The 18123-nt window shown below is 42.6% G+C and overlaps 1 protein-coding gene across 1 annotated transcript in view; it reads right to left on the bottom strand.

The window, feature by feature from the left end:
• Positions 1-18123, bottom strand: part of dock2-like (dedicator of cytokinesis protein 2) — a 67517-nt gene that overhangs the window by 42577 nt on the left and 6817 nt on the right. Inside the window, exons 13-24 of the mRNA XM_068740507.1 lie at positions 17437-17687; positions 17097-17195; positions 16782-16854; positions 16414-16517; positions 14996-15200; positions 13524-13621; positions 13347-13436; positions 13139-13239; positions 11182-11316; positions 9617-9725; positions 9171-9241; positions 6438-6544 (exon numbers count right to left, since the gene is read on the bottom strand). Of these exons, the coding sequence (XP_068596608.1) occupies positions 6438-6544; positions 9171-9241; positions 9617-9725; positions 11182-11316; positions 13139-13239; positions 13347-13436; positions 13524-13621; positions 14996-15200; positions 16414-16517; positions 16782-16854; positions 17097-17195; positions 17437-17687 (1443 nt within the window). The remainder of the gene's footprint in view (positions 1-6437; positions 6545-9170; positions 9242-9616; positions 9726-11181; positions 11317-13138; positions 13240-13346; positions 13437-13523; positions 13622-14995; positions 15201-16413; positions 16518-16781; positions 16855-17096; positions 17196-17436; positions 17688-18123) is intronic.

Here is an 18123-nt window from a genome sequence, read left to right as displayed (position 1 = left end):
GCGCATGATGAGATGTGATCTAATTTGCTAAGAGGCATGCAAATCAGAGGCGTCTGCTGTTTTCATCTCTCTCTCTCTCTCTCTCTCTCTCTGGAAGAAAGAACAATGCAAAAGATGATAATGCGGAGGTTTGATGGTGCAATGACAAGTAAATCCTCAAAGCCGAAGGAGGGTAAGAACCATGCGACCAGTCCTCCCACTTGGCGAGAACTTAATGTCTCTCTCAGCAGGCTCTTCATCGGTCTGTGTCACCCTAGGTGTCCCCTCTCCTCCGTTCTCCCTTCATCTCCTATTCATCTGCCTCCTTCTTGCCTCACTTCTTCATCCTAAAGCCCCATTAAAAGTAAAATGCAATACATTTCCTCTGGACATATATAAGATGAGCATATCTTCTCTCTCTCTCATTAATTGCTTTGCAGCTCAAGATCATAGAAAAAATATATTTCACACGTGTGATTTGTGGAAGTATGGGCTGTCACACAAAAGGTTTATGCGGGTAATATTTTTCACAGAAATACGCGAAACCGTCCTGCCGGCGAGTGAGTGAGTGAGTGCTCTACTAAAAGCGTAGGGCCAGCAGGTTATTGATGCTACCGTGACAGGCTGATGATGACGTTCATTGGTTTTCATGCCTCAAACGTGAATCTGAGTGATCGCTGGGATGTAAATAAGACAAAATGGTTTGAGCAAAACTTAAGCAAGTACAGTGTCAGAAGAGGTGCCCTCTTGAATAAAATTGATGATCTTCGTGTTTTCTCCTAAGAATGCATTATCTAGACAACAAAAAATGATAATCATCTTAGGTGTATTAACCCACGCAGGTGTGAATATTAATCCTTTGCTCAGACAACAATGCTCATGCAGGAACAAAAACAAATTAGATAAAGCTGTTAGTATTGACATAATCCCTGAAGTTTTGCCTCTCAGTAATCATTTTTCTTTCTTTTCTCCAATCACTGACTGAGTCCTCCCCTGATTACCTGCCCTAATCCACTGCTCTGTTCTCCATATGACCATTTAATTAACCAATTAGACCTGCTTGAAGCATGAGGTGCTACAGCAATGTTGTTGTGCCTTGACTGATGGGGTTGGTTTATTGCCTGTGTCATCGAAGAGGAGCGTAATATATCAGGAGGCGACCAGCGCTGGTTCAGCCTGCGCCTGATTTCTCTTTCAAAATCCGACTCTGCATTTGTTCAAGCTGGATAACAAAATAAGCAAATCTGTGGTGCAAACATGCTCACTCTGCAAGTATTTAATCACATATGCTTTATGTGATGTAGAAGTCGCTGAAAGGTTAATTAAAATCATTTATCACAATATCCTAAATGTCATCCACTTTATCTGCCATCGTTCATCTCACGTGTGATCATCAAGCTTTAACTCGTACGGTTCTAGCAGGATGCTGAAATCAGGGACAGCGTGTTGAAGCGCTGAAACCACACGCGACCCTCTGCTGTCCTCATCTGCATTCGGCTGTCATCAAGATCAGCCCTCCAGAAAGGAACATGGGTCAGAATATAAAAACACAAAGGAGGCTGTGAGACAGTCATCTACCAAAATGAGTAAACACTGCTCGCTTCGGCCCATTGGTCTCATCCATCGCTCGTTTCACCCGCAGCCGATCCCACTCAAACTGCAGTCTCTGCATACGCTGAAAGAATGAGCGCTACAACTTCTCTCTCGGTCTCATCTACAATCATGAACTATCAACCCTCAGCTCCGCAGTGAGTGCGGTTATTCTGGGTCAGGCTGTACAACAGTGAAAAAATATTTTGTGACAGATGGCTCCATTGCAGTGAAACATTCAAAAACATTTATTAGCAGCCACTTCACTCACTCTCACACACACACACACACACACACAAGTTCTTGCACAAAATATATCTTCACAAGAATGGATGGATGTTTGTGAGCAAGATGTCATTGCTATGACTGTAAGACGTGGCATGAACCCAAAGCCAGCGTCAGAGGCAAAGAAGTGCAGCTCAGAGATATAGTTCAGAGCGGCACACTTTGAAGCAGTATACAGCATATTGGCATGTGGGGGGGGGGGGGGGGGGTGCTTATTGGGCCACAACGCAACCTGTTACACAAGCATTCACACGTCCCGAGCAGCAGCAAAGCTGACAGCTTTGAAATTAAAGCTGGACCAGGTGCATGTGGAAAAAAAGCAGGGAGAAATGTATAAGAATAAATGGAGTGTGCAAAATCTCGGCGTAACACTCACACTTATTCCCTACAGCCTTCCCACTAATACAAACATCGGCTGTGCACAGGAGACCCTAACGCAGCTTCGGTTTGGACCACACAGAGCAAAGACATGAATTAGTGATTTGTTTAGTAGGTAATGCAGTTTTAATCCAACACTGTAACATGAAGCCATCATTATAGTTTTAGCCCAAAGTGACCTGTCCGTAATAATAAAGAACGTGGGGACAACTGAGACCAGTCAACACTGATCCAATCAGGTGATAGTAATTGTACAGTGCATCACTCTTCCATGTTCCCAAGCATTGATGAGGATCAGTTAAGTAAGGGAGCGAGAATAAAGATACGGACGTGCACCGTGTCAACAACACGCCATAACGTACTCCATTTCTAATTGTCTTTATTATAGTTTACGTTGTAGGCATGGACACGTCCATAGATTTTACACTGTTACATATGGACTAGATGATGAGTGACAGACAGACAGACAGACAGACAGACAGGGGTAAATGCTGGCTGAGAAAATACATTATGAATCGAGTCAGGAATTCCAGCCAGCTTTGGGAAATGAGTATGCAAACAAAATGACAGACTGATTTGTCCGTCCTTCTGCTCTTTGCTCTCCCCGAGCTTTCATTCATTTTCCCTTTATTTTATCAGCACTGATGCTCTCAATCTGCTGCAGCTATTGCCTGATGGCGTTATAATTTGCCTAAATTGAGTCAGAATGCGCCTTGTCAATTTAATTTGGTCTCAAAACCAGATTAACCCATATAGCAGGGAAATCGCACACACACATGCAGGATAGCGTGTGTGTGTGTGTGGTCATCTGCATAAGGGCACATTGTGCGGCTGTGTGTATACAGCAAGTGTTTGCCAAGATCCTTAATCCAAAGGGCGTATGGTGAGCTATGGTGAGGTGGTGTGTGTTTTGGTGAAAACACTGATGGCAGACAGTGCAAAAGAGTTGGGGTGAGGGACATGTGAGATGTTTCTTACTTAATCTTGACTAATCGTGGCTTCACAATTATTTTCTGTAGCTGCCATCGTTTAGAAAGTGAAGGTGAGAGTATTTGACTGATATCCCCTCTCGTGTTTCCTTTATCATTGCCTAAGGAGACCGTCTGGTCTCCCAGTCTGGAGCTGAGAGCAGCCCTCTGCTGCTTGTAAACGGTCTTCTCTTGCTGGAATATAAGACCAATGCTTTCTCAATTTGCCGGTGTCATCCAAGAGGGACGATGCCTCCCGTCTTCCTGAATTCGTGGGCAAGATTAGCGACCGACCCAAATCAACAGGCAGAATAATCCTCCTTGGAATAGGTCAGGGAATTAAGGGAAACAACCCTCGTCACTCAGTAAGCATTATTCTAAAGAGAAGAAAATGTGGAGCAAAACTACAGAATAGGACCAGACTGTAAGAACAAGACAGGAAGGGATTGACGGACTGTTTCATGATCATGTTAGTGATTGCGGATGTTGTGTTTTTATGCACTGCAGAATTGTGTTTATCTTATACGATACCTTCTGCCTTGTATTCTGAATTTGACTGTCACTAATGGAAAAATAGGTAGCTGAGTTTAGTTGCTAGCTGGGTCGAGATGTTAGATGCGGAAGATGCAGAAATAAACAGTAAGCAGAAGGCTTACAACAGAGAATATCTTCCAGATAAATGCGCGTGAGGACAGAAAGCTTTGCTAGAGATATCCATCGTCTAACCTCTCCCATTGCGACCGTAGCTTGGTATACGTGCTCAGACAGACAGACAGGCAGACGTGGGCTATTAAATATATATTACAGTGCAGTAATATGATCCCTGCGCTATTAGTTATTATGCATATCTAATTTTGCTGTGCATGATATTTTATTCTCCTAGACAGAATAGCAGTAGCATATACACACCCTCGAGTTAGCGTCCCAATGCTAAACTCCATCTCAATTTGACTGAGTGTCAGCCTCATCTGGGGAGGATGAGGACGAGATGGAATGGACCAATGTATAAATGAAGAAATCAATCCATCTGCGGTGTGCACCCTGCCAGAGATCAGAGAGACTTGCTGACCAATAGCAATCAGTTTACCCAATATAGTGTCTGCGCAGGTCCTAAACTTTGATTGGTGTCAGACTGTCTAATTGAAAAACAAGATAAATCTCCCACACTATTGAACACAGCTCAGGCTCTTTGGCTCTCTATTCTCTCATTGTCTTCTCAGATCTTTTGATTCTTCTTTTTCAGCCAACCTATTTACCTCTCCCCTAGCCACAACCATGTCATCCACTAATCTCTCCTTTCCTATTTTTATCACTCACTTCTAGTTCCTGCCCTCTCTAAATAAATCCCCCCATTTCTCCCTCCTCCTACCATTTCTATGTTAAATCCTCTTCTCTTCCTTGATGTTTCACTGACTCCATCTCCATGTTTAGAGTTTTTACTCCACAATTACAAAATACTCAAAAGGGGCACACAACATAGAAAAAAACAAAACAATAAAACTCTTCAAGCACTACAAAACTGTTCAAACTCTTTACTTCAAAAACAGTTAGCAGAGACATTTGTTTTTCACGTGTTGACTGATAATTCAGAAGTCTGTGGTTCAGCACGCCCCACATAGCTTTGATTCTTTGTTTCTCTGAATCCGCTGCCTTCCTGTCAACCCCACTGCTCCTTTTATCGCCCTGTTCTCTCTCCTCCTTCCTTTACTGGTGGCAGAGTGCGACTGAACGAGTCGATAGCTAGTCAGAGTGCCACGCCTGTCGCCTCAGCCCCAGGGGAGTCAATCATCTAAACTCTGATCAATACCAGAGGACCATATTCTAGACCGGCCACTGACTTGGTTGGCAGGATCTGACTAATGAGGAAGCCCACTGCTACACTGGGAAAAGACAACAATCCAGGCAGTGCACAACCCCATTGTGCATGCACTGCACCAACACAAACACACAAATACTCTCTTCATTCATGCACACACGGAGCCCGACGTGGTTCCCGACTCTGTCCCGCTCAGACCGATCTCTTCCTCCACACAATCATTAATAGTCTACTTGCAATTCTTTGTGCTGCAGATTATAGGTCTCCTTTCCAACTCTGTATTACAAGAGCACAACAGCAGCCCATTCTTTCCACCAGCATTTGCTCCCGTGTAGTAGAAACCACTACTTATCAGCCCACTGCAACTATATTAGACACAGACCCGCAGCAGGTAGAGGGCGGACCGATCGGCACGGATCATGTAATCATTGATGTGGAGAGCAATTTAAAGTGCAATACAGACTGAGTGGTGTTCCTGTCAGCATGCCGAAAGAAATGGGTCTGCAGCAATTTTGAGAAACAATCCATGAAAATCATCAGGTATCGTTTCGTATTCTTCTTTCGCCGAGGATGGCGATCACCAGTAGCATTAATATGGATGACAATTCTGTTTCTTCGGCAACAGGAAGCTCATGTTCTGTTCGGAAACTAAAATGTTAAAGCCACAACAGTAAAAGAAAACACATTCCTGTTTTAGGTCAAATGATCCTAAATACTAAAAAAAAACAATGAATCTCATTAATGTGATTGATAATCATTCCAATCAGAGAGGGGGTAGATTAATAGGTGTCACTTGTGCTGATTGTAATAATAAGATGGCTTCTGACTGTGGTCCACTGGGGTGAACATAGCAGCACTGCGATTGTGTTACAGCATCAGCATCTAAATTAAGAACAGCTCCAGTGAAAATGAACTCAAATATCCATGAATTTCATGTGTATAATCAAATATTCTTTTAATACCTAGTAAATGTAGTAAACATATTTGATATTATTTTGTTATGACTACATGTTGCAGTGAATTATATTTAATGCAGAAACACCGCTTTTTTACATTTAGCTGATGCTTTTGAGTGCCTTAATGGGTCACCTTACACTGGCTTACAGTATGACTACATTGTGAACAGACAACGTGGTGGGATCCATCGTGCTATGTCAAATAAAAGCTTTAAAGCAAAGCCAGTCCCTTAGTGGTTGTAAAGTGCAGTGGGAACAGCTGTCGGCCCACTGCCGTTACTGGGCTGGAATTAGACCTTTTAATGTGATCTCAACCGTAAAGCAGGAAGCAACTAATTCTATGCATGATTTTGCACAGAATAGTTTGACAGTTGTGTTTGCATCATGCTCATTTGTGATTGGTTCTCCTAAGATCCCTTAAGTGTGCAACTATTAGTCTCTCAGGACGGAGAAAATGGGACAAACCTTGTCTCTGGAAGAGTTGACTGCTGACAATTTCAGCCATCGAGGTCACCTTCTGTTTCTGAAGCTTCTCAGGGGGGATGCAGGAATAAAAGTCATGTAGTAACTGACTAGAGACAGAAGAAAAAAAAATACATAATGATGAATGTCAAAATAAAATGGGAATAAAACATGTCCAAAAGTCATTTTCTGCACATTGTTGAATTTGCTTTGAACTCGAACAAAATGTTTCCATTCATTCCAAACATGTAGCTGATTCAACATTGAGAGTGGAGCCATATCATAGTCGGTCAAACACAAAACAGCTGCTCCTTAAGGTCAGAAATATGTGAGCACTAAAAGGAATGGCTGTGCAGTTCACACAGGAGCAGAGCAGTGCATGTTGCATGAAAACAAATGAGTCAAAGCCTAATAATGCTTTAAAGAAGACACAGGTTTGAGTCATCCTATCCTAAATATAATTTCAGAAAAATCAAGCAGACCAGGATTCCCATTTAGAGAGACTGACTGCTTCAGAGCACAGAGTTTTCTAAGCATTATAATTATTAGTATGCTTTATTTATCTTTGTCAGAAGCTGTGGCAGCATTTTTTGCATAAAGGTTTGTATAATGTTTCACCTGCGTATGCTGGCATGCGGACAAGCTGTGGAGCAGAGGCTCACTGCAGACTTATCAGGCCCACTTATCTGAGCAGAATTTGATTAAAACCCTGAATGTCAGTCTGTTCCCACATGGGCTTGTAAAGGGTACACAAAAAGCTCATTGACAATGCAAAGTGGGCCCCTTTGTTTCTCACACAACAGGTGAGAATACAATGAATACCGAGGAGGTCCACGGTGATTGTAATCCACACAGTGAGCGAGTCTGTCCAAGGCAGTTCTGACCAGCAATGCAAATATGGATCTTGCTTTCGGATGCAGGTGGTTTTGGGATGTGTACGTGTGTGTGCATGTGTGTGTGTTTGTCTGTGCTTTACCACTGTCTGCTTTTAAAACTAGTATTAAAACTCACTTTTACTCCGTGGCTTTCAATTCAGCATGAGACTTTTGGTCTGGCTTTATTTGTTTTTTATGGTCTGTTTAATGCCTTTTATGATTATTGTTTGCCTCATGTTTTTATGTTTGTGTGTGCGTTCATGCGTGGATGCACGCGTGCGTGCGTGAAATGGAGAAGAGAGACAATATAAGTCCGGGGCCTTGAACTTGGGGGATGATAATGTTTCGTTGACAATGTCACCGAGGGGAGTGGCCCTCCGATAGGGCCACTCGGCTAAAGTTCTCATCCGCCGCCCCATTTCAGAGTCAGGCTCCAACCTGGAGACGAACTATAGCTCGGTTATAAAGTCGACGGAACATCGGCGTTGGCGAGAACAAACCGTCGAATTCATTTTAAAAAATAACACAAAGTAACGCCTACATAGCTGCATCCCATGGTTAATGCATATTATATGTAATATACATTACCGGTGCAACAACACATCATCAATAGGGTAAAACTAACCTAAACTAAAGAACGAACGGTTACTAATCATGTTGGATAAGATTTTTATTCTTTTAACGAAGCTTTTTTGGTGGGAATACCTGATGCGGCTCAACCTCCCCCAGACTCTGCCTAAGGCGGCCCCCCAGGTAGTTTGATAACTGAATGAATGTATGTGGAGGAGAAAGAAAGAGAAAGTGAGAGCATGCGCTGAATTCATTCTAGATTCTCTTTTTATTCATCAACTTTCTACCACGTGTGTGTGTGTGTGTGTGGGTGTGTGTGTGGTGTTTGATAGCACCTCTGAACGTGGAACTTCGGTGTCAAGTGAGGATAATCCAAAAATACACATGCTACAGAAGTGAGGTCATTTTACTTTTACTTTTTGTCTGCCCAAATTTTAATGTTTTTTGTGTTGTCATGGCCTGCGATGGACTGGCGGCTTGTCCAGGGTGTACCCCGCCTCTCGCCCATTGACTGCTGAGATTGGCTCCAGCTTGGCCCGCGACCCGATGACGGAATAAGCGGTGGGAAAATGAATGAATTAATGTGTTGTCATGGCAATTTATAATATATTCATCAAATTTTGTCATTGGTAATTCCACTTTATTTTACTCTATGCAACCACATGCACTTTTTAAAAATCATAAACATTATTTCCTCTTTCTGGCTTTTAAATTTATTTTCAAACCCTGGAAATTTTCTTCTTCCACGCATTTTCAATACATTAACTTGTTCCAACAGGTTTTAATGGTTAGCAGCATCATTATTGTTTATGTCAAATTAAGTATACGTTTTAAATGTTGCAGTGTTTGTTTGAATGAGGCATAAGTGGAGGACAAATCAAATGCTTGAAATTCCTTTTTTGTTGAAGTTGGAGATCGTACACTAAGAACATCCCCTGGGCTAAACAGTAATGTTGTGCATCTCATTTTGAGTCAAAGATAAGTCGTTTTTTCGTTGCTTTGGTCTCTGGGATGCCGAGAATGCCCCTCAAAGGTTCCGTTGGGTTCAACTTGATGGTCTCACTGAAATTGTCAATTCACTCCGAGGCAGAGTGCGTCAGATCGGTGAGATTTTTATATCCAAAGAGAAGAGAAGGCTTGACCGAAATGAAACGTGGTGTGACTGAAGAACAGGAGTCGGTGAATAAACCCAGGAGAAATGTTTCATCTGAAAGCTGCAGTTTATATCCTGTCAGTTTCCCCGAGCTACACCAAAGATAAGTGTCTCTGCATCTTTAACAAGAAAACGTACCTGAGGAGTTTGGCATCAAACACTTTCTCAACATCATGCAACACTGTTGGCAGGTATTTCAGAGCAGCAACCTGATGACACACACACACAGTTAATACACCTAAATCACTCTCTTGAAAGCTTGTGGAAGAAGGTGACTTTGTCATTATCTTCGCCGTCTCTCCTGACAAGTGTGACAGCAGTTTGCTTTTATTTATTTTTTAAATGACTGTTTCTGTCTGCCTGGCTTTCTCTGAAATGTTGGTGAAGTGAGAGGATGAACACATCGAATATCAGAACAATGATGCTGTCAGGGTCCGATTGAGAGGCCACCTGCGAGAAGAGGGAGCCTGAGGAGGGAGATGGGTCAGACAGAAATGTTCAGAAAGAAACAGAGTAGAAAAGGAGGACAAGGGGTGAAGATGAAGACCTTAGATTGCAGGCAGCAGGTGAAGGTGTGTGATTACCCTGAGCAGCAGAGTGGTCGTGTAGTCGGTTCTCATCAGGCTGTTGATGGATTTGAACAGCCTCCTCAGCGACTCTTCAAAATCTGCTTGCTCCTTCCCTTCATAAAGCCTGAAGGTAAGAAGGAGGAAATTAATTAGTGGAAATTCAATGTGGAAAAATACAAAAGGGCGGAGAGGGTGAAGATATATGAGGCAGCAAACATCTGGAAGCATAGCATGACGTTACTGACAAGGAAGAAGGATAGACGGAGCGGAAACAGATCAGTGAAAAGGAAGCAATGATACAGAGTCAGGAATTCACTTATTTAATGAAGGTTCTTACATTTAATTTCAACTCTGAAGTCAGTATTTCATTATTCAAATGAAGCAGTGAGACCATGCATGACGTCATAAATGGGCTCAAATTTACATGCTTGTAAATCAATGAATTTTAAACAAGCAATTATGCATTCCATCTCTTCAGTTTCTCTTCCTTCCGTCCAATCATCAACCATCTTTCCTTCACCATCTTGATCCCTTTGTGTTTCAGTGGAGCTGTGCAGTTGTTAATCAAAATAAAAGTTTTGAGCGCTGGAGGGAAGGATTAGCATGTGGCAAATGTAGCATGTGGGGGCGGGATTAGGTGGTAACACGCAGGCGTATTATTACGCCGCTCAGAGAAGAGTTATGATGTCCTGTATTGTTCTGTTTAAAGCCATCAGGCATAACTGTGTATTAATGCGTGGATGGATGGAGGGGGGGGGGGGGGGGATGAAGAGATAGAGGATGTCTAGATGTGTCAGGGTCATTATGTGTCCCATTAGTGCAGTATAACATGCTGCTACATGCAGCAGTATAACTGCAACAATTAAAATGTAATAATACAAAAACAAATGAAAGACATACAATAATGTTGTTTCTCATACAGAAGCTCTCGTCGTGCCAACATATTGGAGGAGCATCTGATAGAAAAACTTTGCAAGCTGAAGCTGAATGCAGGATGGAGGATGACAAACACAGGGAGGGAGAGAGGGAGAGAGAGAGAGAGAGAGAGAGAGAGTTATCGGTTCACAGATACCCCAGGGAGGTTGGTGACTGGAGCTCAGTCAATCCAGAACCAGCAGAGCGATAATGCAATGCTCGCGCGCACACACATACACACACACACACGACATTATGAATAATAAAAAAGATGACAAATGGACACCAAGCATTTCAACAAGTTGAATTCTTCAATATATGACATCCTTCATTCTTTTTTTGATATCAAAATATGCTCCAGAAGAAATTAGATAATAACAACTATCACTTTAGTGATAGTCACTTTAATGTTAAGAGGATAACAAATAACACTAATATACACACTCACACACTGACAATGCACCGCTCCGAACAGGCTAACAGACTAACCACTGCACCGCCAATTGCTATTAATAAATGAATAAACACCAGACATGATGTGTTATATATATATCTACACCTAGCAGCTCACCAATAGGCCTAGTATGTCCCCAATCTATCATTATGATAAGGACTTCAAACCTCTTCTGAATGATCGGTTCACATAGAAACAAAGCAAAACTCACTGAGAGTAGAGCATGCGTGAGCGGACGATGAACTTAAAGATGTATTCAAGGGCTTTGAGGGTTCGGAGGATGGGCTCGCACTGTTCCCCTCGACTGGACACATCCAGATACGTCTTCAACACTGACATCAGCTTTCTGGAAGAGAACGGCGAGATGGAGATATGAGAGGAAAAAGAGGCAGAGCAGAAAGAAAGAAAGAAAGAAAGAAGGAATCAGTCATCAGAATTGCCATGTCATTCTTTGGTGTTCCACAGGTTGGAAACGTAATCGCTGATTGCATTTTTCACTTCCTTGGAGCAGAAGGAAAGCGTGCACCAGAGTTAGAGTGAAGGAGTGAGAGAGAGAAAGACTGGAGAGGAGGTAGAGGTGCATGGAAAAATAGCAAAAGAGCATTTCACACTTCGAGAAGATGTACCGTTCATAAAGCTCACAGATATTTTTATTTGCCCTAAAGGCATTTCAGACACACATAAATATTCTTGTGTGTCAAACCTGTTGGCAAAAGGTGTGGGTGACAGAGTTCATTCCAAGTCTTTGATCAGATCCCGATCCCTTCTGAATTACCACGATTACAGACGGATTCATAACACATAACAGTGTAACCCGACAGGGGATTGAGACTTCTGGCTTTGTGATGTCTCCACTTTTATTAAATCTTAACAAAACTTCACCCATTAACTGGTTTAAACGCTTAAAAAAAAAACATTTCTGCTACACTGGCATAAAAAATCAAATTAATGAAAACAACAAAAGTCCCCTTAAACCATGTACGGCTACTCTGATCTGGCCTCGCTGTCATTAGGCCGACCTTCTGAATGTTGCCGTTATTGCTATTCAGTCCTGCCCGGTTTTGTTTTGCTGCGTGGCTTAAGGGTAAACACAAGAGAGTGTAATATTTTTTTAAGAGCCAGACACACAGGGCATTTAAAGCATAGTGAGTTGGAGAGTTTAACATAACAGCCTCTGGGCTGACAGGTGCGGGAGCTGCACTGGCCCCACCAGAGTGAGCACCAGCTCACTACAGCAGGAGAGGATAATAGTGATGGCAGGAAGGTGAATAAATAGTTGGTATGAGGCACAGACGGGAGGCTGTTCTGACAGGGTGAAGAGTGGCAGCGATAATTGGGTAAATGAGGCAGAAAGAATCAGAAAAATAAGGAGGGTAAAGACAGCAGGAACACTCATTCATGGGGTTTTTTAATTGCCTGACTGAAGCTTTGGCAATGCAAATGTTTTATTTTGCACTCACGGCATCAAGTCAGGTGATTAATTCACCCGAGTGCAAAGATGACAGGAACATGTGTGGAGTTTGCGTTGGTTCGTACTCCACGGGGAGGCGGGGTAATAACGCAAGCTCGCTGGGTGTTGTCACTCTGTCGTGCTCAGAAGGCCGACGCATCCACCGACTACGGATGCAATACTTGTGTATTATATTTTGTGTCAACACACTTATTCTATATGCAATGCATATGTGGCACAGAGACACGCGCCGCCCTTTAAAGCTTCTGTCTAGGAACCACAAAGCAACCACTTGGTTTGATTGCGCAGCATTATTGAGATTATCTAATGGATTCCAGAATTAGATTAAATTATCTAATGGAATCTAGAATATTTAATACATTAATTCCCAAAATGTGGAACAATTGCCTCATGAAAGATCGCATAATCCTTCATTTGATATGTAAACTTGCTGATATACTGCTAACACCTTGAGCCAACGCAAGTATTTGAATTTTTTTTCCTAACATCTAGAAGCCCACAACCTGAAATATCTCGTCAAACTCAGTGAGTTCAATTGATAAAGTCTTGTGTGGTAAATTCAACAAGGTGATAGAAAAAAAAAGATGAATATGAATGTTCTTAACGTATTTGCTGACTAACTTTTTAGTATTGTAATTTAGGAAATATTTGATCAAATGTTTCAGTTATATCATAATCATGCCTGAGTGCAACCTACTTGTAGGCCAGCGTAGCACTGAAGTGCTGCTTGATGTAGGCCTCCAACACTGTGTTGAAGTGCTGGAACTTTCTGTCAGCAATCAGTCCTATAATGTATATCTAGGGAGGGAGGGAGACACAAAGTTGTCAAATTCCATGCAAGATGTCAAGAAATCTGGTGCATCTGTTGACACGGCACACACACACACACACACACACACACTCACCAATGCGTCAAACACAAGGATGTCATAGTCGTCTCTTTGGGAATGCTCCATCATGATGTTGAACAAGGCATCCAGAGTATCCTGCAGAAACTGTATCATACAAACAAGACAAAGACAAAGAAAGGTGATACCTAACTCCGCATCTACTGATTTATGCAAAGACACACTTGCATTCACCTTGACCACCTCCTCTCCATCGACAATTTTGAGTTTCTCCAGGTTGTCTTTGAGGAGTTCAGGTCGCATTCTCCACTTCAGCAGTCCCAGCAAGCCGACTAGAGACGAGACACACAGGAGTACATTATTTTTTTCCACAAATGTATTTGTCAAGCCCAATGATTCCTCATCGAGTAGTCATTTTTTATTAATTGTTACGACCATCGCTGCTCTTCCTCTGCTCTCCAGCTGGACGTTCAGATCCACAGGTTCCCTCATTATGTCACAGTTTGACTCGCTGCAGAGTTCCTTCTCTCTGCAGGGCTGACCCGCTGAGGCGCTCTGTTTCACCTCTCCAATAATTTCCGAGTCATCGTGCCAAGCTGCACATCTGGCAGGTGACCCCCAAACAACACTCTGCATGCACGAGTCTGTGCATGTCTCTGTATGTGGCACAGGTGATTAATGCTGCAGGATAATGTTCATCACAGTGATGGACTGGTTTCCTCAGTAGCAGCTGTTGCACTGCACCTGTGCCTGATGCACCTTATTGTGTGGAAAGTTAGTGTGTGTTTTTGTAAATGCCTGCTTGAGTAAGCAGGACAAAATGGCAACACTTCCTGCTAACAGCAGACGAGAAGCCGACAGATTAATCTGATTACTTAACATCGATGGATGAACTCTTGTCCGGATAGTGGCCGATTGCTTCATCCAGATTTAGTCATGTATTTATTTATGACTTTTTATCCATCCATCTATAGCTGTCACCTGCTGGCACCTGTGTTTGTGTGTGTCTTGACAGGTGCTGCGGTTTATAGCACTCTTAATGATCTACCACAATACAGAGTGTTTTTACGATTAGAATAGTCAAGGAAAGTATTTCTATTTTTGTTGTTGTTGGTGTCTATCAGCTTTTTCCTGAAATAAATTGTTGTCGCCCTTTGAAAACCCGCCACCAGTCAACCTTTAATTTACATACAGATTCCTCCATGTCTTGCTCAATATCCGCTGACCTTGTTGGCTGCACACAAACACGTCCGGCAGCATTAGCCTAATTAAAGAACAATCACCACTAACTAGCTTGACATCTCCTGCACCTTTACCTACCTCACCCTTAAGCTCGAGCCAATGCGATACAAGCCCTAAACACGAAATCAGCACTAATGAGATCATAAAATAAACGTGCATTTCATGAGCGGCTTCATGGATTATCTCAACCACTTGGATCTTCTAATTGGAGAATCTGTCCTGTACTAATGTCACAACAGAGATCCATTGATTCACTGTCTAAACCTGATTGCTCTGCTCAAAGATGACATCAATCAATATTTTTTATGTGCCAGGTTTCATTTCAAAACCCCTCATACTCATAATGCGCGTGTGTGTGTGTGTGTGTGGGGGGGGGGGGGGGGGGTAGTCTCTGGAACATCTTAATATCAACACAATGCCACACAGGGGCTGCTTTGGACACGTTAGAATCTGCATGCAGCTACCGTTCTGGGTGAGTTTGGTGGAGCAGACCAGCGTGGAAATGGCGAAGCTGTCTCTGGAGCTGACTGACAGGCCTCCTCCTCCACTCGCAGACAGGCTGCTGGAGCTACGGCTCAGCGATGTCATCTTGTGGGAGTCGCTCTGGTGGGGGCGGGTGGAGGGCAGCGACAAGTAGCAGTTCAGATCCTCCATGCGCTTGCTGTCACCCTGCCAGGAACGTGTGAAGGTCGATAAGCCAGTTATTCCACCACTTTGTAAATGACGGCACAAGAAAACATGGAGACAAAATGTCTCGCTGCCAGCAAAGGAGTCGAGAGTTAGACTCGTCATCAGTCCCACCTGAGAACAACCTAATAATATATGAGTATATTGAAGTCAGTTTCACACTAGCAATCATCCATGAACTCTTCGCTTCGCCTACTTTAGCTTGTCTCGTCATTAATTTGGAAACAGGAAGGCCACAACTATAAGCAGAGCATTTTTCTTCTTCATAAAAAAAAAAAGTGCAGAAAATATTAAGAACAGGAAATATGAAGGTGATATATCTTCTATCTCTCATGTTATAATCAATTCCTGTTTTATTTACGTCGTCACACTTCTCTTAAATATTCCTCTAAATATTTACGTTTACTCAAACCTCAGGTTTCAGTTCTTCCATCTTTAAAGCCAAACCAGTGAATAAAAAGAAACAAATTGTTGAAAAAGAAGTGAGTAAAAGATTGAGACCTCAAGCGGCCACAGACACGAGGGGAACAAAAGCTAATAGAGAAAGAGTGCTCAATGCGGCCATTAACGCGGTCTTTGAACGATGACTAATTCATCTTCAGTGCATTTGGCATTTAATTATGGGGATTCGATAATAGCTCTGACGTGTGGTCAGAAATCTGTTTGGCTTCATTCATTCTGTTTGGGCGGCCATAATCTCCTGTCCAAACTGGGTTATTATTATGTTTTACTTTTCTCGGCTACAGTAGAAAGTTCTTCTGAGTATCAGTTTGTCCCCATTAAACATGAGAATAATAAAGAGCATCACGCGTGGATCGGTGCTGAGCTGCAGTAGGATTCGAATAAATGTCTCCATTCATTTATGTCTCGAAATGAGTGATGGATAAAAGGATTCTGTCAAATAATTTTGTCATTTACCACCAACTGACACTTTCATTTGACAGATTACTGATTTCAAATCTAGTATGTTAGATGTTTCATCTGAATAAATGATCGGTGACACTTTTTCATCACAAAACACTTGCTTTTACTCTGAAGGGGAACTATCGCATCTAAGTCTGAAAGCTTTGTCGGGTGATGATTCTGCATTTAAGGTCAAGGTAGATGAAATTTTGGCTTTCAGCGAAAGAAACTGAGCCCATTGACTATAGGTTTATCCGTTTCGTCTTCAGAAAAGTTCCGGTCTGGTTCTAACCTTGAAGACCACAAGGTCATGCAGACCATCTTGTAGGACCGTCCCATCTTCTTTCATCAGACGCACAAAGGCCATGGCAAAGTTCTTTTCGCTCTTGTCCTTGGCTGGAGGTGAAAGCAGTGGATGTGCAAACAGAGGCAGAAAAGGGTCAGGGAGAGAAGCATTAGAATAATGGACAGGGATGATGGAGGGGAGGAATGCACACACAGGAGGAGGGAAAAGTCTAATCAGGTGCATGCAAAGATCCCTAGGGTTGTTTTTCTCCTGTCATTCTGTCCTCGCACTGTCACATTATACTGGGATGAAGGGAAAGGGATGCGGATGGATGCAGACAACACACAGACGGAGGACCAGCGGCTGATACTCACACTCCTGGGAAGAGCGGTGTCTGAACATAAAGCGTAAATGAATTCTGTGCATTTCTTCCAGAGGGACTGCCACCTGGAGGATAGCTCATGTCAATATAGGATAGTAAAAGAAAAAAATAATATCTAAAGTTTTTTTGTCAAGGAATTCCATGACATTCTGGGGTTTACTTTCTTCAAAGCAGAATGGAAAAAAAGAAATGAAAATGCTTTATCAACAGACATCTTTGAGACAACTGAAAGAAAACTCTGGGACAGACAGAAGTTAAACTCCACCGCTAACCTTTGAAACTTGACTCTCTACACACACACACACACCTTTATTGTCTCCATCCAGCGGGGTTGTTTGATTTGATAGTAGATGACAGATCTGTATTCCTTGACCACTTTATCCCCTGCTCCCAGACAGATGGAGTTCTAGTAGAGAGGGAGAGAGAAACCTATGTCTAATTAAGCTTAAGGATTTCATTTGTGCATGCATGTGTGTGCGTGTGTGTGTTTGCCGATTCTGGGATAAAGCAACCACCACAATCTGTTTAACACTGCATGTGTAGCATGCACACACACACACACACGCATTTACACCTGCAGGTTGTGTCTCAACGCCACCATAGACAAAGCAATAATGTTTACACAAAGCCGCATCATGGCTGCTGACCTGTATAACCTTGCCCTCCTCGTCGCAGACCAGCATGATGACCTCCACGTTTTTCTGTGTGGTCTTGTTGTATTTGTCGAAGTCGCCTCCCTGTAAGGTGAGGTAAATATCATTGCGAACATCTCCTGGCATGATGATCTCTGGGAAGCCCAGTTTGCGGGCCACCACAGTGCTTCGATCAACCAGGTGAGGATATTCCTTCCGTATCTGGACTATGTCGCCGACCAGAGCCTTCATAGTCACCCACAAACCTGGATGGAGGCAGAGGAGAATTAAAAAATGATGTGTCAATGTTTGGCATGTGTGTGTCATACAATATTTACTGTTTCTCCTAAAAAATACACATTCTTGATGAGACATATTTGATTATGTCCATTATCAGTGATTAAACTGAAGAACATGAAATGGAAAACATTTGAGGTGTATTTCCTGTTGGGGTGTGTGCTTTCCCTTGCAAATTACATAGGATTTTGTCCCTGAGACTGTTCACAAACCCCCCTAAACGATCCATCACCGTGACCTTGTCATAATTTCATAGTAAAGACAATTTAACACTCAAAGCAACTCAGGAAAAGTAAAGGCGCTGTCTGAGATCAGAGAACCAGATTTAATACTTTGCAGCGCCTGCACCACTCTATTTTAAATTAGGGCTTAACAATGAGGTTTTTTCTTTCTCTTCTGCATGGA

This window comes from Brachionichthys hirsutus, chromosome 6, assembly GCF_040956055.1.
Source record: "Brachionichthys hirsutus isolate HB-005 chromosome 6, CSIRO-AGI_Bhir_v1, whole genome shotgun sequence".
Classification (NCBI taxonomy): Eukaryota; Metazoa; Chordata; class Actinopteri; order Lophiiformes; family Brachionichthyidae; genus Brachionichthys; species Brachionichthys hirsutus.
The sequence above is the reverse complement of the archived record's forward strand: the minus strand, read 5'-3'. Positions and strand labels throughout refer to the sequence as shown.